This window comes from Sebastes umbrosus, chromosome 7 (genome assembly GCF_015220745.1).
Source record: "Sebastes umbrosus isolate fSebUmb1 chromosome 7, fSebUmb1.pri, whole genome shotgun sequence".
Lineage (NCBI taxonomy): Eukaryota > Metazoa > Chordata > Actinopteri > Perciformes > Sebastidae > Sebastes > Sebastes umbrosus.
This window is the reverse complement of record NC_051275.1, coordinates 5,821,778-5,842,589: the sequence shown is the minus strand read 5'-3', so window position 1 is coordinate 5,842,589 and position 20,812 is coordinate 5,821,778. Positions and strand designations below refer to the sequence as shown.

The 20,812-nt window shown below is 41.0% G+C and overlaps 2 protein-coding genes across 3 annotated transcripts; one reads left to right on the top strand and one right to left on the bottom strand.

The window, feature by feature from the left end:
• Positions 1–3,555: 3,555 nt before the first annotated feature.
• Positions 3,556–12,486, top strand: trmt9b (tRNA methyltransferase 9B). Of its 2 annotated transcripts, XM_037776309.1 has the most exons (5): positions 3,556–3,836; positions 8,065–8,250; positions 8,373–8,572; positions 9,774–9,947; positions 10,351–12,486. In XM_037776309.1, exons 3-5 carry the CDS (start codon positions 8,416–8,418, stop codon positions 11,292–11,294), a joined length of 1,275 nt encoding a protein of 424 aa, XP_037632237.1. In that variant the 5' UTR covers positions 3,556–3,836; positions 8,065–8,250; positions 8,373–8,415; the 3' UTR covers positions 11,295–12,486. The 2 variants fall into 2 exon arrangements, with proteins under 2 accessions (XP_037632237.1, XP_037632236.1); XM_037776308.1 differs by lacking the exon at positions 8,065–8,250 and having other exon boundaries at positions 3,557–3,836.
• Positions 12,487–12,814: 328 nt separating this feature from the next.
• hdac12 (histone deacetylase 12) lies at positions 12,815–16,430 on the bottom strand. The gene is made up of 8 exons (XM_037776310.1): positions 16,192–16,430; positions 15,965–16,108; positions 14,999–15,158; positions 14,715–14,914; positions 14,445–14,595; positions 13,751–13,867; positions 13,521–13,663; positions 12,815–13,392 (listed from the first exon to the last, which is right to left on the bottom strand). Exons 1-8 carry the CDS (start codon positions 16,291–16,293, stop codon positions 13,369–13,371), a joined length of 1,041 nt encoding a protein of 346 aa, XP_037632238.1. The 5' UTR covers positions 16,294–16,430; the 3' UTR covers positions 12,815–13,368.
• Between the last annotated feature and the right edge of the window lie 4,382 nt (positions 16,431–20,812).

The window sequence follows — 20,812 nt, the reverse complement described above, 5'->3', positions numbered from 1 at the left end:
GTGTTAGAATATTATGGCGAATGAAATAAATATACCTTTAAAATAGGGCTGTCAAAAATTTGTTTTAATGCCACTAATTTCTTTAACACATTAATGCAACTTGCGCTTTTTAGGCCATAGCAGGTTCAGTTTACTAGTATCATATGAAACTAGAAAACCTAAGGAATCCATCCGTACCAACCATGTAATACTAGCTTGTTGTGAAGGAGGCTAAATAACGCTCCAAACATACGCTGAATTTTGGAGAGGAAAACTGGCATGGCCATTTTTAAAGGGGTCCCCTTGACCTCTGACCTCAAGATATGTGAATGAAAATGGGGTTCTATGGGTACCCACGAGTCTCCCCTTTACAGACATGCCCACTTTATGATAATCACATGCAGTTTGGGGCAAGTCATAGTCAAGTCAGCACACTGACACACTGACAGCTGTTGTTGCCTGTTGGGCTGCAGTTTGCTAGTTAATTGATTTCCAATAATAAATATATACATACATTTGCATAAAGCAAGCATATTTGTCCACCCCCATGTTGATAAGAGTATTAAATACGTGACAAATCGCCCTTTAAGGTACATTTTGAACAGATAAAAAATGTGATTAATTTGTGTTTAATTACACGATTAGCTATGGACAATCATACAACTAATCGCGATTAAATATTTGAATCCATTGACAGCCCCACTTTAAAGTAAAAGCTTTGACCTTTGAAATCCTGAAACTGTTAAACATCCTGGACCTTGATGAATCTGTGGTCGGTACATGAGTTGGAGCATTGAACACTCTGACGGGGAGGAGATGTGAATTGAGAAACAGGATTATTCTAATTTTAAAACCTGAGCCAGCACACCAAATACTTCTTAACAGTTTGACCTAATACACACAAGCTTGTAGTTAACTCAGAGCTCCCAAAACAGATGGTCAGTGTGCATCCTTCACACAGATTAAACCACACCAGGGCTTTGCTTGTGATTTATATCTGTAGTTATTGAGATTTCTATTTCAACTTCGACTATAATGAAAGAAGAGAGAGGTTATGCCAACCGTGAACTGTAATTTGTGCAACAGTGACACAACATCCTGCTGTTGTTTGTTTAACAACAGGATGTCGGACGCAGGAAAACTCATGCATTTTAATCAGTGGAGGAGCTGACATGCCCACGCTTTCTGCTTTGGCGACGCAAAAATCCCTGTTTTCAGAACACTTAACAGAAATCTGCACACAAAAATGTATATCTGAAAAAAACATCTGGTTAAAGTGCATTAAACTGTGCTTTGGTTTCCTCAGCCGGAGAGACTTTATGCCTCTGAGGAACATTTGCAGCTATATAAAAACACCAATATTCATGCTGGAAGCTGGTAAGAGTCCTTGAAGCACAAACATTATGGAGGATGGAGCCTGACTACTATGTGAATTCATGATTAAACAGAGCGATGGAACAGAAACTGACAGTAATGGCAGCGATGTGGAGGTGCAGCTTTGCAAAGTCACTGTTGTTTATGAGCCTCTGAACCTCACCTGGAGGGGACACGTGTGTTCTCACCAGCTCACCCTGCTCATTGGACCACAGAGTGTGTTTGTCAAGGTGTGTAATTGTAATGTGTGAGGCAGCCGGCAGTAGAAAAAGAGCATGTGTGCCCTAAATGATGGTGATGATGATGATGATGGGAGACGTGATGAGCGCTTTGTGCTCCCTGAATGGCAGTGATGAGCCACAATCAAGTCACAGCCATTAACCATCTGAGAGACAGAAAGGGCAGATGGAATCAGAGCTGACAACAAAAACTAGATAGGACATGCTAATGTGTGCTAATTGCCAGCCCCAGTGCATGATGGTTAAATTAGCCTAAAAGCTGTCCTTAGTTTATTTATTCTTTTATTATTATTTCAGCATGTGTTGCATTAGTATAACCTTTAGCTGTCAGCCTCATAATGAAGCTGATTAGATGAGGTTCCTCTCACGGTTTCAGCTCTTATTAGTTGCAAACAGGGATTTAATTGAGGTTAAAAGCCATTTAGCCTGAAAGGAGATGAAGCGTAAAATGAAGGTTCTAATGAGAACAGAATACATTAGTGAATAATGATAAACAGTATTTTCTAAATGTTCCCTGTAAAAGTCCTCTTTAAGAGGAACAGGAGGTGTTGTCTTATCTCCTGGCTGCACGTTGTTGATTGTAGTTGTCACGTGACTCTGACAGCCAATGAGAGCCGTGTTCTGCAACCGCACAGCGTGTCATCTTTTTACACACCAGCGACCAATCAGCTGAGTCAAGCTCACCACAATAAGACAGGCATATAGGCTGTCCTTCAAAATAAAAGCGTACAATTGTGTCATTTTGACAGAAAAATGACAAGTAGAGAGCAAACAACACCAAATAAAGTGAATAGTTATAATGAGAGAGTGCCTCCGTGAAATAATCACACTTTTTTGTTTTTGTTCACTTTTGCTTTTTTTTAATATTTAATAGAGAAGTCCCCTCATCTAGGAAACCACAGAGCTTTGCTTGTGATTTATATTTGTAGTTATTGTGTTCTCCATTTCAACTTTGATTATAGTTATAGCCTGAAAAACAACTGCACACTCCAGTCCGTTACATACTCATACTGCATTTAGTGACCTTCTTCAAGCATGCTAGTAAATTATCTTCATTATATTCACTCTATATTTGGAAGGATGATATGCTCTTCCTATCATTATACTGAATGACCTTAATCAACTAACATTTGCTTTGCCTTTATGTCATTATGTTGTATTCATTGTAAAATGTAGGCTATTGCAATGATTCCATGATTTAGTAGTTTGAGTGAAAATCACACATTTTATAAAGGTAGCTACCATGTAAATAGTTTTTTACTTACACGCAGAGAAGTAAACTCTGGTGTTATGGCCAAGGGAAAAGTTTGCCTCAACCATTTGCAGCGGTGGGATACATTTAAGTATTGTACTTAAGTGCAATTTTGAGGTACTTGTACTTAATTTAAGTAATTCCATTTTCTGCTACTTTAGTATACTTCTACTCCACTACATCTCAGAGGGAAATGTTGTGCTTTACTTGACTACATTTATTTGACACTTCAGCTAACGGTTACTTTTTTACATAAAAAACATGATATGGTTTTGTAATATGATGCAGTAATGTACTACTAATCTACCCAGTAGTATATATAAAATATCTAAATTGACTACAAATTGAAAAACTACAACATTAAAATGTACGGTATGTGTTAATGATAAAACAGAATAATATAATATTATATAAGAATATAACACTTTAAAAGGGGCTGTTCTGCATCATGATCAGGCCTACTTTTACTTTTGATACTTTAAGTACATTTTGCTGATAATACTTTTATTTGTAATGGAGTATTTTTAAATTGTGGTATTTGTACTTTTATTTAAGTAAAATATCTGGGTACTTCTTCCACCACTGAACATTTGAGCTTCACACAATAACTTACTGATAGCAGGCAACAGTTCACCAATGAGGCTTTCATTTTGAAACAGGTCACCGGAAGTCTCGCGGTACTCCCTCTCTACCTTGACAGGTGAGGATCTCATCATGCCACTAGAGCTAGATGGATCTGATCCCGTCCGGTGGACGGAGCGCTGCTGGCGGTCACACACGGAGCACCGGGCTGCTGCTCTCCTCTCAGCTCCCGTTAACCGTTAACCGACCTCACGTCCTCACGGTGCCGTTGATCATGTGCTCGTGTAGAGCGCGTGCCTCTGATTCCTATGGCAGATCAATCATATAGATCTATAGATCCGAGAGGGAAGTTTACCTCCAGCGACCTGAGGCTGAGGCGGATCAGTGCACGGCGGGTTCCACGTTGTACGGTGAGAGGCTTCACATGTTGGTGTTTCATAAGGATGCAGGAGAGGATGTGCACATATTGACATGATAGGAGCAGTTCTTGCAGGATGGAGGTTGTAGCATGTTGGTTGGTTAAATGTCTAAAATCCAATCATGGATTTACATTTTGATCTAGATTTGAAATAATGAATTCATTTCACAAACTTTGATGGGACATAAAGTAGCCTTGTCCATATGCAAAAAAGTCTGATACCTTATATCTATTCTTAGATTCAGCCTCATTTGGCTGTACTTTCAAAGTACATCAACAATGATTCTGATTTAATTGAGTTGCATTTTGTCTGTCCAATATAGAGATGTGTCCTCTATATCCTCTGAATACATTAACTCATTGTTGTCTGCATATTTTAGATAAACATATTCCAGTATATATATAATGTCCTATGCATTGCAGTGTGTGAACATGAGGTGCCTGCAACAGTGAGGGGAGTCTAAGTTTAGCAGTTTTCTACCTCTCACCACATGTTGATGTTGAGTCATTAGCTGCTGGCACACTTGATGGGTAAACCTGTTCTCTGTGGTTGCTGCTGCTTCATGCAGCGGTTAGTGGCAGCTGGCAGGATGACTGTGCAGCCCTGTGTCATCATAATCATCTAATCAGAGCACTGCTGACATCTGACCCAAGGGCTCAGCTATCCAGGAACATCTGTCTCAAGTTAGTTATACAGGTGCAGAACTGTACAACTTTAAAGGCAAGCCACATCTCTATATATGTTGTGAACAAAATGTCTTTTTATGGAACTTATTTTGATAGGCTATGTGGAGATTTACATTGGAAATTGAAAAACCAAAGGCAATAGTTCATGGCTGCTTTTATCTTCCTCCAGTAAATGCCCTATACCTCGGTCGAATCTGTGTGCCAGACGTCGCCCCTGTCCTCTGATTTAATTTGAGTTCCCATTGTCAGTCAGAGCAGAGGCAGCACTCTGAGCCTCCCCAGCTGCCAGTTACATAATGACAGCCGAGGACTGTCACAGTTTAGCGAGCAGACGGGGAAACTCAGGCGAAATTGAGCACCGACAATACTGAAGGGAGGCCAGATTTACAGCGTTACATAAGGGATGTTTTCCTTCCACTTGGCTGGGATGATGCAGATGATGGTGGTCCAGAAATAGGTCTGAGTGAAGGAAGAGGGGATGCTGCACACACACTATATTTACCAATGGAGGAGTATACACAGACTGGTTTGCACAGTGAGGGTATACAGCTCCAACAATCAGTTTATAGAGAGAATTATTTGCATTTCACGTAGCACAGGCCGGCCTTTGTTGGTAATATCCTGCCGTTAATGTTCCCAGTAATGTTGATTGTGTCCGGTGGTGCACACAAGGGGGCACCAGACAATATAACATCCAAGGACACATCAGTCTAATGTCTTTTAAGAGAGGTGGAGGGGAAATGTCTAATAGCTTTCCTTCTGGATAACCTCATCAGCAAAGTGCACTATGGCATCACACGGGTCATTAGGTTACATCTGTTTTAGATTTGTTATTGGGAATTTCTTTACAGGCAGACACACTTAAAACAGAGGTAAATACGGAGGTCTTAACTTGTTCATTTCTAAATTCAATGGAACACTAAAACCATCATTTCACTCTTTGGAATGGAGGATGATTAAATATTATGCAATGCAGTTGGAGATAAACCTAAATAGTAAACTTTTCCCAAGTTTCTGCTGGTGTATATGCCAAAGTCTTATTATATTTTCAGCGCTTATTGATTTTTGCAACATATGGCAGCTGTATGATGGCACTGATGTATGATGCCTGCTGGTATGAGTTGGCACAGACAACTTTCATCCATCACATGTGATTCAAATTGATCACGTAGAGCAGAAAATCCTTGTCACATCACTCAATTCAAAGCAGCAGATGTACCCATGTTGTGCACTGATCTTGCACATTTTATGATGATTTGTTGCATTACTTGCAGACTTAATGAACTTCTTCGGGAATTAAGTTTGAGATACGAAATCTAGAAAAGATTATAAAAACAAAATATTTCTAGCAGCCCACATTTAAAAATAAACATAGTCATTCCAAATCTGTGAAGAGGAAAATCACTGATATATGTTTAAAGCAGCAGTGGGTAGAATTGGAGTAAATTTTAAAAGTTTTTTTTATCAAACGGTCACTATATCCCGACAGTAGTGCGTGAGACAGATAATCTGAAAAAAAAGTCATGTGCCTCTGTGCTCCTAATGGCATCTGCAAGATTTCACAGACCGGAGGAAAACAACCAATCAGAGCCGAGCTGGAGCCTTGCCGTCTCTGAGTAGCTGTCAATCACTTGCAAACTCAAACGGTCAAACTAGGCAGCGCTGATCAAATATGAATCAATGTTCTGTTACTGTAATGCCTATTTCTCGCCTCAAATGTTTTGAGAAACATCTTGTAGTGTACTGTTTAGCAGCCATGTTAAGATCAGTTGAGGAAGTACCAAGCACTGCCCACCAGCCGGAGCAAACTTTCTCATTCTACAGCTAAACAGTACACTACAAGATATTTCTGAAAACATTTGAGGCGAGAAATAGACATTACAGTAACAGAATATTAATTAATATTTGATCAGCGCTGCCTAGTTTGACCGTTTGATCGGGGCTCACGAGTGATTGACAGCTGCCTCCGTTGAATGAACAGCCAATAGGAACGCTCTCTCTCTGAAATGACCTGTGATTGGCCAAAGTTTCCCGTTACGGGCTAGATTTTTAAAAAACCTGAAAACAGAGCCACGAGGAGGAGCAGAAGTCTAGTTTTCTCTCAGAACACTTTAATTACAATATGCTGAAAGGTTATTATGGAATTTTTGCCAAATGATGCCAAAAACATTCTGCCTACTGCTGCTTTAAGTCTTTTTCTTAAAGTTTGAAGTCTGTGAAAAAATAATAGTTTCTTAATAAACAGTATTTTTTGCTAAATATCTATTCTGACCTATCTGAACAAGTGATGCCATGCTGCAAAGCATGTGATGATGTTTTTGGGGGAAAAGGCAGCTCTGAGAATCGTATTCAGATGAGTACAATTGGATTCAATTCTTTGGCTTTTGGAATCTGTGTGGGTTCGATTTGCATGAAATGAATGAAACCACATGATAATACGCTATGAAAGATAACCACACAGGTCACCTGAGAGCTCTGCATATTGAGATGTCTTTTTTTCCTGAAACAACAACAACAACGTGGATAATAACGTAGAACAACTCTTTGTACATGTAGTGCTTTTGGGAGCCGCAGCAGCAGCACTGCAGGAGCTGTGGGCCGCATCCTAATAAACTGAGACGACTGCAGTGGGAGCTGTGAAAACCCAGACAGAACACAAACATCACAATTACATGATCCCCAAATCACTGCTCAAATTCTATGATGCATCTCTGAAATCCTCATTAAATGAGATAAGCTACTATTTTATGGGAATTTCAATAAACAGATGTCACGCATGGTTTTCAAACCTCATTACCTCACTTCTGTGTTTTTTGGCTCGACTACATGATCTTTTCTCACGAATGATCAGAATGTGATTTCTCAGTAATCCATCAATTTAAAGTATTTTTAAAAAGTTCAGTGAAATTACTTTGAAAGTAGCCACAATTAAGCATTAAAGGAAAAGAAACATCTTTTTTTCCATTTGACAATTACATTAACGACCTTAACAAAAGCTGTGACACGGTATTCAGTTATGCAGCGCTGTCAGATGACAGGAAATAATGTGATCAGACTGAAAATCCATCCCCATAAATATATATTAGTCTTGAGTTTCCAGGGAAATTGAAAGTCGTCCCTAGAATCAATGAAGGTCAGCGAGGGTGAAAGTGATTCCTAGAATGTGAGCCGACGCTGAAATCTTCCATCGCTTGTGACACCGAATGAAATGTTCTAATATATAAACCCCTCATACAGAGTGTAAAACATGCCAAATGAAAGTCTTGTAAAAGGAACTTTCACACGAACATTATTGATGTTTTTGCATCTTGTCGCCAACAAAATGATTCATGCGTTGACCTTTTGCTTCTGTGTTACCGTAAAAACAATTTGACGCGGCTGCCGTGGAAATGGATCTGCTGATTGCTTTGTGAGACAGGGACTACTGCCTCCTCATCCCCTACCTTCTTAGTTAATTTATGATCCCCGCTCTGTTTTTTTCCACAGTAACAGACAGTTGATGACAAATTAAACCTAATGACTTTTACTCGTAGTGCTTAGCATCGGTCTGTCCTTCTGGAAGACGGCGGGGTGGATGTGCGGAGGCTGACTGATCATGACCGCAGCGGGTACTTCAAGTACAAAGTGAAGGGTTTGGTGTTAAATTACAACTGCTGCCTGTCTGAGTGTGTCTGCTGATTGAGGTTTCCAGCTGACCTTCTTGGACCTTAACAAGCCCGGTGAGAGAAACACCACCGCGCCGTTCCCTTCAGGGGGTCCACATTGCTATTTTTTATTTTCCTAATGAAACAAAATGAATAATGATGTGTTTATCATTTGGAGGATGTGTTTTTCCCCGCAGGCATGATACTGTGAGGCCGCTGCATGAGGCAGCCCGGACGGACATGATGGAAGAGGCTGCCAGTCAGCTCGAGAGAGACCATGTGCACAGTGTCTACGACAAGATTGCTCCATATTTCAACGACAGCCGCTACAAAGCTTGGCCGAAGGTGCGACAGTTCCTGCTGGACCTGGAGCTGGGGAGCATCGTGGCAGACATTGGTGGGTGTCACCTCCAGCGGGGATGTCATCTTGGCAATCCCGCAACACTCGATCATTAATACATTGTTTGTTCTTAATTTTGGAATCACAATTAAGGCATTCTAAAACTGGATTCCCTTAAAGAGAGGGAAGTAGTATTTTAAAGAGGACCTATTGTGCTCATTTTCAAGTGTATACTTGTATTTTGTGTTTCTAATACAACATGTTTACATGCTTTAATGTTAAAAAAATGCTCTATTTTTCTCATACCGGCTGTGCTGCAGCACCTCTTTTCACCCTCTGTCTGAAACCCTCTGTTTGAGCTCCTGCCCCACCTCCCCAAAAAGACCAGTCTGCTCTGATTGGTCAGCTGGCCCACTCTGTTGTGATTGGTCAAGCTAACCAAACTCTTTGGACTCCGCTCCAGCTCTGCTCTATCTAGCTTTGTTTGAGGTCGTATTAAACTAGCCGTTATGCAAATGTGTTACTTGGTGACATCACCACGTTACAGAAGAAAAGGCGGGACTTCAAGCAAGACGTTTCAGGCAGTTCAGGAGCAGAGTTTCTGTGGTGGAGAGTAACTCCCTTTGGCGTGGACTTTGGGCTTTGTAACTTTGCAGACCTTTTACGTGCACAAAAAACTATAGAACAAACTAAAAAAAAGGGAAAACGCACAAATAGGTCCCCTTTAGGGTTGCTAATTTTTTTTTTTTTCCTAACCGATAGCCGACCCTCGTTAATGATCATTAAACATTAACCGACACACACATACGTTCAGTCAGCCCCCTGTCAGCGAGTGTCTGACAGACCGTGTGTGTGTGTGTGACGACGGTGAGTATGAAGTAATCAGTAAAGTTGTAGCGTGTGTACAGTTTATTGGTTGGTGAATACATGCTACAACTCCTCAAGACCCAAGCCAAGCTCCTGTATCTTGCAACTACGGCTCAGACTCACTTAAGGTGGACTGTTAAGGTGGACTAGCTATTCTCCTTTAAGTAATAAGCCGCTCCTCTGAGTTTTGCTCAGCTTTTTATTTAATTTTGAATATTTCTTTGAACCGTTTAATTGATAACATTAATTGGTCAAAATTCTCAATGTTGTTGTAACGGTTACGGTTAAAAGGTTGATTATTAATATCCCTAGTCCCCTTTAAATCTAATCAGTCCACTGATTATTCCAAATCAGTTGTGCGTGTCGTAGCTGACTGTTTTATCCTTGGCAGGTTGTGGCAATGGCAAGTATCTCCACATCAACCAGGAGGTGTTCAAGCTGGGGTGCGATGTCTGTCGCCCCCTGGTGGACTATGCCTGGAGCCAAGGACACGAGGTCCAGATGTGCGACGGGCTGCATTTGCCTTACAGAGACGGCTGCTTCGACGCTGTGCTCTCTATTGCAGGTAATGTGGACAAACACACGGTTGAAAGGAGGTTTTTGATGTTGTTGATATCTCCCACCCGGTGACAAATCGCTCCCTTCATATGCATGTAGCCCAACCGCTGTAGCTGCCATTTGCCTCAAATTAAATGAACTCATAATAATGATAAACATCAGTTTACCCCAAGCTTGTGTTGCCTAGCCAACAGTGTGAAATAATTCATGTGTGTCTTCTAACAAAAGAGAGTAATTAGGAGCGAAGACGACAGCAGACACCCACTCTATTCATTTGTGTTGTGCGCCACACACAGTGTACATAATGTGTTTTTGTTGACTGCAAGTGCTGAATGTGACTTATCATAATTAATTAAAATGCCTACTCATCATCCTACTTAATTCTGACCAATTAATGTTGTTGCCCACAGTCATCCATCATTTGTCCACCAAAGAACGACGTATTCGAGCAATAAAGGAGATGGCTCGCACCCTGCGAGTGGGTGGACGCATCATGATCTACGTGTGGGCCATGGAGCAGAAGCGTCGTAAATTTGAGAAGCAGGACATCTTCGTCCCCTGGAACCCCAACCCTCAGTCGCCCTCTCTCAGCAGAGAGAACGTCAAACCCAGGAGGAGGGCCACGGCTCAGAGCGTGAGCGAAGCCATAGACAACGCTGACAAGCACAGGAAGGTTAGAAGCACATCCTCCGTGGCGGACGACGAAGAGGACCTAACCTGCGCCGCGCCGCAGCAGAGCACACAGAGACTGTGGTTCTTCTCCAGGTCTCTGGATTCCGTGTTCGACTTCGGAAGCTTATCCATCTCCCGGTCGTCCTCCAGAGACCTGAGCACTTTATCTTCACCCACGGGCGAGAACGAAGGGAGCAAGGCAAGTCAGCGCGGGAGAGGACGAGGCCTCATTAAACAGGTGTCCAGCTTCTTTTCCCCGCCGTCTGTGATCGGATCAGAGGAGGACGTCTTTGACTCGGTCACAGACCTGCACAAGGGACAAAATGATCCTGGAGGCAACAACAACAACAACGGCACAGAAAACCAGAGTGTCTCGGTATCTCTAGCCCAGGAGTGTGGCTCCCTTGCCCTGCCAGATCTGGTCCCTTTCCAGAAGGAGCGCCTGAAGCAGTCTGGAAGTGAAAGTGAAGGAGGGCTGCAGGGGAAAGAGCTGCGGGAAAGCACAAGGAGTCGCCAGGGGAGCGAGGGGCAGGCGGAGGGCTCCTGCCTGAGGTACTATCACGTCTTCAGGGAGGGAGAACTGGCGGAGCTCATCGAGAATCACGTCGAAGAGCTTCACGTCAAACACACCTACTTCGATCACGCCAACTGGTGTGTGGTGGCGGAGAAAGTTCAGACATAGAAAATCTGATTTTAACTTGATTTTATTTTTTTTGCATCAACTCTGCCTCAAGTTTTAGCACTGAATCACGATTATTACATTTGTGTGATTGAAAAGTGAATAAATATACAGATGTAGCCATTGTTGAAGGTACACCAAACACTAAACTACTCCAGTGCTGCAATCCTCCACTTAACCATTTGGAAAATGTAATTTATTATTATTTTCTGGTTGTCCTAGAACCAGCTGTGTGACAGACCTATCCATGTCTAGCATTAAATATTCTTTTAGATGGTATCACTGTAATGGTTTTGCAGTAGAGGATGGCGGTGCTCAACAATGGCTATCACTGTATACTACACCATGTTTTTAAGTATTTATTCTTTATCAATACGTGGAACCAACAAGCAGTATCCAGATGTCCAGTGTGTGTTCTCTTTTAGTATCAGGAATTAGTTTTTATTATCAAACCACAGCGAGCTCCAGTGCCGCTAATGATTTTAACTGTGTTTTAAAAGCCCATTTGTGCAAGAGAGCTGTTAAAGAAATGCACTGTTTCTCTCTTTGGACTTTTAATATTAGCCAAAGAGGAATTTGTGAGAACACAGTACACTCTTCCACCTGCTCTTAAATGTTTTAATGCATTGATTACAGTGGAAAAGTCTGACTTAATTCATCGTGTCTGCCTGTTTTTACATGTTCCTTAACTCTGAATAAACTCTCTGTAAACTGCTGATGTGTAATCCATTCTAACACTATCATAAAAAGAGCTCAAAGTTGTGCAGAATATCTTCCAAAACATTTGCGCATTAGCTCGTGACATTTCTTCAAGTGTTTCAAAGAACGTGTTGCTGGCGTGTGCGTGCTTGATGTTTGTAATAGTTGTGTACTGTCTTGTGTTCTAAGTAACAAGCTGAACTACACCACTGGTGCGTTTCAGCAAATCAACTGCCTCATATACTGTGAATAAACATTGCACTGTACCATAAATATGTCGCTGCTGCTTGATGTCAGTGAATGACATAAAAATATGGTGAAATTGGAAGCATACTAATGTACCCTTTGTGCCAAGGACGGTGCATATCCTCATCAGTACAGTACGTGTGGACCAACTGTGTTTGTTCTCAAGTGACACTGGTACCTTAATGTCTTATGTGACCTGATGTAAATACTTCTGAGTTTGTTTTTCCTTATTAAATGGTTTTGTTCATGAGTGTTGTTGTGTTGCATTTACTGTCGTGAATGATGGACCTTCAATCAGGGACGACCACAAGACGTGCAGTTCAATAACAGAATATTTAATAGTTACACCGACAGTAGTACTGATACAGTACCTTGATGAGGTAAACGGCAAGTTAAAGGGGACCTATTATGCTTATTTTCAGGTGCATACTTGTATTTTGGGTTTCTACTAGAACATGTTTACATGCTTTAATGTTCAGAAAACACTTTACTTTTCTCATACCGGCTGTGCTGCAGCACCTCTTTTCCCTCTCCGTCTGAAACGCTCTGTTTGAGCTCCGCCCCTAAAAAGCCCAGTCTGCTCTGATTGGTCACTTGGCCCACTCTGTTGTGATTTGTCAACTGAACCAAACTCTGCGGACTCTACTTCAGCTCTGCTCTAACTAGCTTTGTTTGAGGGCGTGCCAAAATAGTCGCTAGGAAAAATGTATTACTTTGTGACATCACATTACAAATAAAGGCGGTACTTCAAATCAAGGTGTTTCAGGCAGTTCAGGAGCAGAGTTTCTGTAGCGGAGACTAACTCCCTTTGGCGTGGACTTTAGGCTTTGTAACTTTGCAGACCTTTTACATGCACAAAAAACTATATAACACGTTAAAGGAAAGGGAAAAGCACAAAAGCATAATAGGTCCTCTTTAAACATACTGTATGAGAAAGTCACTTGCATGAACAGTGACTTCCCAAATAAAAATATCCTGAGTAGAGCTCAGATACTCTGAGCTGATGGTGGAATCTATTAGGAATCCGTTGTCTCCAATATCTTTTTCATAATTCTTGAACAACAAGTAGTGTTTCATACAGCATTACCAGATGAGTACCAGTTAGGCTCTGAGGGTCCTCTTGATTCAGGGTTTACATTCCACACTCCCTCCAAACCTGAAATATGAAGAACATTAATTCAATATCATGTGAAACTGTTGACATTCTGTACACTATTAAAGTAAACGATTCTGTATTGAAAAGGGTCATCCAACATCTGGTTTAAGCAGTTCCGTGTCCTGTACCTGAGTAGCTGCTCTGTGGACGATGGAGTGTCTGAGGGCCAGTTTGTCGATGTCTCTGGAGTATCCTCCTCCGATAACAGTAGCGACAGGAATGCCTCTGCTCACCACAGTCTTCATCACGTACAGATCTCTCTGATACAGCCCTGAGAGATACACATCACAGTCATTTAAAAAGAAGTCTAGAAATGATTTGTTGGTGGAGATACTCAGGTGTCACAGTTATCAGTCACCTTGGTCAGTCAGACGGAGGCGCCCGAGTTCATCTTCCCAGTGAGGGTCGACACCTGCGTCGTACAGAACCAGGTCTGGATGAAAGGTCTCCAGCAGCCCGGGGAGGTGGGCTTCCACTATTGAGGACATCAGACATGTTAACTTGTTAGTTCGCAATTTAAAGGAACAGTGTGTAACATTTTGGGGGGATTTATTAGCAGAAATGGAATATAATATTCATAACTAAATTTTCATTTGTGTATAATCACCTGAAACTAAGAATCGTTGTGTTTTCGTTAGCTTAGAATGAGCCCTTCATATCCACATAGGGAGCGGGTCCTCTTGGCGGAGTGCGCCATGTTGCTCCGCCATGTTTCTACAGTAGCCCAGAACGGACAAACCAAACACTTATGGTGTTATTATGGTAAGGATGGCCTCTGAGCGAGGCGAACAGCGTTACCGCAGTTTTGTACTTGTTGGCTCACGTTACCGCAGTCTTGGAAAGGGAGGAGTGAGTGGAGGGGTACTCAGCTGGTTGCAATCTGCAACCACATCGGTAGATGCAGCCAAATCCTACACACTGTACCTTTAAAATTGACAAATTTGAATACTTTCGGACTCAAATTAAAATGAATGACTTGACAGCAACGCTATTTGGATCTAAACTTTGAACACATTTTACAATTCTTTTTATTATGGCCTGTGTGAACATGCCCGTAGAGAGGTACTCCTTGTCTTCCAGCCCATCCTCCACGCTGACGTCGAGGTCACTCTGTTGTTTACGGACGGGGAAGTTTTTCCCACAATGCATTGAAAATGTAAACACGCTCGGCTCATCTTTAAAAATGAAAGCAGTGCCGTCACCCTGTTGGATGCAAGAGATGACAAAAAGTTGAGCTTATCAACCAGTAACAAAGACAAATTGTGCTTATGACATGTTGGTATACCGGGACATTAAAAGTAGCAGAGACAAGTCAACGCTACCTGATGCACATCTAGATCCACGATCAGAACCTTCCTTTTGGGCGCGGAGGAGATGCCCGTCAGGTATTTGGCTGCAACCGCTAAGTCATTGAGGAGACAGAACCCTGAGCCGTAGCTTGGAAAAGCATGATGGGTTCCTCCCGCTGTGCTGCAGGCCAGACCCCTCTGCAGAGCTACTTCAGCAGCTAGAACAGTCCCACCTGTCCACAACAGAGAAGGTGTCGTCATGTAGTGTAGTGTGATCCGTCCAGGCCATTCAGCTGTTAGATCTCAGTTCTTTTCACCTGTTTCATATCGACAGCGTCTCACTATGCCTTCGCTCCAGGGGAAACCTGTCCTCTTTTGTTCTTGCTCATTTATTTTCCCATTTATGAAATTGTTTATGTATTCCTCTGTGTGCACACAGCTGAGTAAATCTTTAGAGGCAATTTCAGGGAGCCACACCTACTGTGAAGAAGGGAAATCACATTAGCAGGAATATGTAAGAAAAGTGCTTTATAGTGCATTATAGTAACAATGATTTTTACTATCAATAAATATATCAGTAGCAGTTGTTGATCAATGGCCGTAAAATAGTAAAAGTATCTTAAAAGGTCTCATTGATAACATTTTTATGTAGACAAATATTAAAAAAAAATAAAAAATAAAAAATAATAATAATAATAATAATAATAATAATGACAATAATACATCCACAGAGCTTTTAGAAAGGTGCCAAATAAAAGTATGGCTTTTCCTGAAAAAAATTATTATGATTGTGAATTAATCATTTAAAAAATGTTGGAGGGTCCAAAATGAATGTTTTGTTTATATCTGTGGAATATATCTGACATTTGGTTGCCACTTCTAACAAGGCTTCTGAGCCAATAGTATAACAACATTGGTATCACGTGTAAAAAAAAAAAATGCATAAATGGCTGAGATTGAGGGTAAGTGCCTGGCAACCACTTGTTGTGAAGTAAATACAAATGCAACACCTAGTGACTGATTGTTATCAATAGCACCTTTAAATGTTTTGTCCTGCCAATAGTCCAAAATCAAAATGAATACCAATTGACAGTAATATAAAACCAGGGAAGTCACATTATTATTATTAATAATAAATTGTCAAAATTATTTTCATAATAATTATTATAATATAATTATAATTTTTCTATCAGTTGTCTAATCGATTATATAGTGACATTTCAGCAGTAGATAAAAATAGTTCAAATTATATTTTTTATTGATATTGTCAGTGACTGGCTCACCTGTTTCTCAGTGATGACCTGATCTTTGATGAGACAGTGTAAGAGCTGTGGAAACTTGTTCATAGGGAACCTGTGGTTGGCTGGCAGCTCACACACATACTTACTGTGATGAACTATCGGAAGAGCGCTGGACTCATGTCTCACCTGCGAGATGAAAAGGCTCACTGTGAATGCATTGCATGGTGTGTGTAATATAGCCTAGTATACAGTATGAATGAAGTTCTTACTAGTTCAGCATGGAAACATCTGGAGGAGGTGAACGCTGCACCGAACAGCTGTCCAGCTTTCACGCGAGGTCTTCTAGAAACTAGGAGTTTCATGCAGCTCATTGCTCTGACTGGCGTTCAGCATAAAGGACGTGACATAACATGAGACAATGTTAATGTTCTGCAGATTGATGTTATGAAACGTGCCTGTGTGTTGACGGATGTGTCTCTGTGTTTGTCCTCTGTAACACCGCCGTCTGCTGGGATGGAGTGGATCAACACACAGAGTGACGGTGACACGGTTCATCATCACCATCTACTGATCTACAGTGAATACTACAGATGTACGGCATGAAGCTTCATCACAGACCTAATGCTTTCATCTCCATACCAATGCATCAGATTCCTCCTCATACTATATAACGTCAGGTATAATAATAATACTAAAAATATGATAAAAAAAAATATTTTGAATAGTACAGGATAGGACAGTTTGTGATGACTGATAAGTAAATTATTACCAACAGACTCTCAATAAAATTAAAGCTGTCAATTAACTATAATATTTAATCGCGATTAGTCATATGATGGTCCATGATTCATTGCGATTACTGTTCAAAATATACCTTAAAAGGAGATTTGTCAAGTATTTAATTAAGCTTATGCGTAAATTCAGTCAGGAAGACTAGGGGTGCAATCTCATTCATTCTCATTCATTCTGGGTGTCTCTCTCATGGGCTATTAATATGTCAGCTGATTATGGGTCTCTCTTTTCAGTGACCAATCAGATCTTGCCATATCTCCCTCAACCAATCACATGCTGCTGTCAAAAGTTTAAAAACCGTTCTCCTCTATGCTGTTTTCAGCGTCAGTATTCAGCACAAACGGATGCGACCCTCCGCCACCCCATCACCTCCAGATTCATCAAGGCGCTGTCTCACATCAGAGTAATCTTGCTCCACTTCATTCATCGGATCCGCATCAATCTTCACCACCACCATCACCAGTGTCTAGACCCGGGGGAATAATCCTAAATCCTACTACAGCCTCACTTCCCCCTTATTATTTCACAATGGGTCTAAATCGCCAAAGAATGTCACTATTCATAATTTGTGCACTTTGTAATAAATCACCATTCAATTCATACGAGTCTCTCCTGATTGAAATACTCATATCAACATGGGGGTTGACAAATATGCTTGCTTTATGCAATTATACACCGATCAGCCATAACATTAAGACCACTGACAGGTGAATAACATTGATTATCTCGTTACAATGGCACCTGGCAGTGGGTGGGATATATTAGGCAGCAAGTGAACATTTTGAACTTTGTGTTAGAAGCAGAAAAAAAAGGGCCAGCATCAGGATGTGAGCGACTTTGACAAGGGCCAAATTGGGATGGTTAGACGACTGGGTCAGAGCATCTCCAGAACTGCAGCTCTTGTGGGATGTTCCCGGTCTGCAGTGGTCAGGACCTACCAAAAGTGGTCCAAGGAAGGAAAACCGGTGTACCGGCTACAGGGTCAGACCGGAGGCTCATTGATGCACGTGGGGAGCGAAGGCTGGCCCGTGGTGTCTGATCCAATAGAAGAGCTACTGGAGCTCAAATTGCTGAGAAAAGTTAATGCTGGTTCCGATAGAAAGGTGTCAGAACACACAGTGCATCATAGATTGTTGCATATGGGGTTGCGTAGCTGCAGACCGGTCAGGATGACCCATGCTGTCCTAATGTTATGGCTGAACGTGTATGTATATATTTATTATTGGAAATCAATTAACAACACAAAACAATGACAAATATTGTCCAGAAACCCTCACAGGTACTGCATTTAGCATTAAAATATGCTCAAATCATAACATGGCAAACTGCAGCACAAAAGGCAACAACAGCTGTCAGTGTGTCAGTGTGCTGACTTGACTATGACTTGCCCCAAACTGCATGTGATTATCATAAAGTGGGCATGTCTGTAAAGGGGAGACTCGTGGGTACCCATAGAACCCATTTTCATTCACATATCTTGAGGTCAGAGGTCAAGGGACCCCTTTGAAAATGGTCATGCCAGTTTTTCCTTGCTAATTTAGCGTAAGTTTGGAGCGTTGTTTAGCCTCCTTCACGACAAGCTAGTATGACATTGCTGGTACCAATGGATTCCTTAGTTTATAGTTTCATATAAAGCCAGGATCTTCTAACTTTAAAACGGAGCCCGCTACAACCGCCGAAAGATCGCCTGCGTTAATGCATACGAAAATTAGTGGTGTTAAAATAATTTTGCATTAATGCTTTATTATCGCGTTAACTTTGACAGCCCTAAATAAAATGTATTAACAGAGTGAAAAGTACTGAAATGTTTTTCTTTTTCTTTTTAATGGTATATAGGATAACAGCATATTCTACTAATACTGTAGTAATAATTATAACAACAATTATAATTTTCTTCATCCTGGAGTGTAAAAAGTAGAGCTACAACAATTAATTGATTAGTTGTTAACTATTAAATTAATGGACAGCTATTTTGATAAACAATTAATTGATTCAAGTACATTATTAAGAAAAATGTCTCTAATTCCAGCTCCTTAAATGTGAATATGTTCTGGTTTCTTTACTCCTCTATGACAGTAAACTGAATATCTTTGAGTTGTGAACAAAACAAGACATTTGAGGACGTCATCTTGGGCTTTGGGAAATTGACTGATTTACATTTCCCCATTTTCTAATATTTTATAGACCAAACAATTTGATTAATCAAGCACATATTTGACAGATTAATGGACAATGAAAATAATCATTAGTTGCAGCCCTAGTGAAAAGCATCATCTGAACTTTGGCATAAAGGCTCTGCACTAGAACTGCGTCACCATGTTAATGTTTGTGTCTTTTGCACGCCAATTTTATTTCTGTTTTTATTCAAACCACACCAAATATTTAGCCTTTTCTGTTCCAAAGTATTTCTTATTGAAACACAGTTTGAATTTCTTGAACACAGAAAAAACAGTATCCAATTTGACTTGGAGTCTATCCTATCCTGTCCTATCCAATGTTCTGCATAATGCTGATTTCTTTCTGAGAACAAAGTCAGGATGCAAATGAGGTGAATTTCTTCTTTCAGTTTTTGTTTTCCCTCTTGATACATCAAATGATCAAAGCTCTTGTTACTTTTAGAGTTTTCAACTTTCAACCCCGTGACAAATTGCTCATTCTTTCTGGTGTATTTACATAAAACTATGAGAGGAGTTATTTTTCTCTGAATTCATCAGATTTCCTCTCTGATGTTTGTCAGTGACCTGACCATCTGTATCTTTATCTACTCCTCCTCTGTCCTCCTCTGCAGCCTTTACAGTCAACTCCCCTCTTGTTGAGCCAAAGCCAGCTGTGGTGTCCGAGGTGGTTCATCACAAAGGCAGAGGATCATTTATGGCGTCACACTGAACTCATATCAGACTGTCAGCCTGTCTCCACTCTCACCTGTCTCCACTCTCACCTGTGCAAATAATTCAACTGCATTTTACAATGTCCAGAAAATTTTCAATATTTGCTTTGTCACATATCTGTGCTTTTTATGGATGAAGAATGTGTTTCTTTAGCTTGAAAACGCCATAGTTTCCTTATCACTGTAATGGCCTGTGATTAGCCACTTTTGTGTCTGGTTGTGCCTCCCATCTGTCTCTGTTTTACATTGCTAGCAGGCAGCTCAAGGCGCTGTCTGGTGTACTGTCGGCTGTGTGTGTGTGTGTGTATGAAGAGTCTGGTGGATGGGGATTTGTGCAGCCCCCGCTGGGACGGGCTAGTGTGCTCACGGGCAGATAAGAAAAAAGATGAGAGCGTTGGCCCCAGGTGCAGAGGAGAAATCTCCTCATAATAGAGAGAGGAGATTAGAGAGGTAAAATCAATTACTGGCATTTCAAATAGGGGAGAGAGGAAGGAAGGAGGGGACTCTCTGTCCAAATGAAAGACTCCAATATATCCTGTCAGAAAGATTGTTTGCTTTGTGTAGTAGATAAAGGTTATATTAATTCATTAACCTATAGATTTTCTGTTGGCATTTCTCTAAATTTCATCTCGTCTTCTGAAAGGACCATACCACTGTTTTTGCTTGCTTTAGCTCATACACTACAAATCACTTTTAGTTACACAGGTCACAGGTCTTGGTTTTGCAAGCCATGATTCTGTTTTTCTACAAATGTCAGTCCAAACCAAAAGATACTCAATTTATTATAGCTAGTGCAGTTTCTGTTCAAAACTTGCCTGTTCGGAGCGTTGCCTCCGATACCTCCGGAAGGTACTCAGTCGGTTGCAATCTGCAACCATACCACTAGATGCCACCAGATCCTACACACTGTACCTTTGAAGGAACAGTGTGTAACATTTCGCGGCATCTGTACAGTTATATTTCAGAGATTTGGAAAGCATCACTGCTCCCATCTGGTCCCATTCTGGGTGTGCGTGTGTGGTGGAACATATAACACCATGTTTGTTATTTAATTCCTCAGGAGAAATGTGCCGTATCCAACAAAATCAAAATCAAAAAATCTAAATGATCATCGTTTCCGAGTGAAAGCTTTGTATCTCCACTAACAATACAACCAAAAATCTAAAACCACAAAGCATGCATTTGAAAATGCTCGACAAAATGTAAAGTAT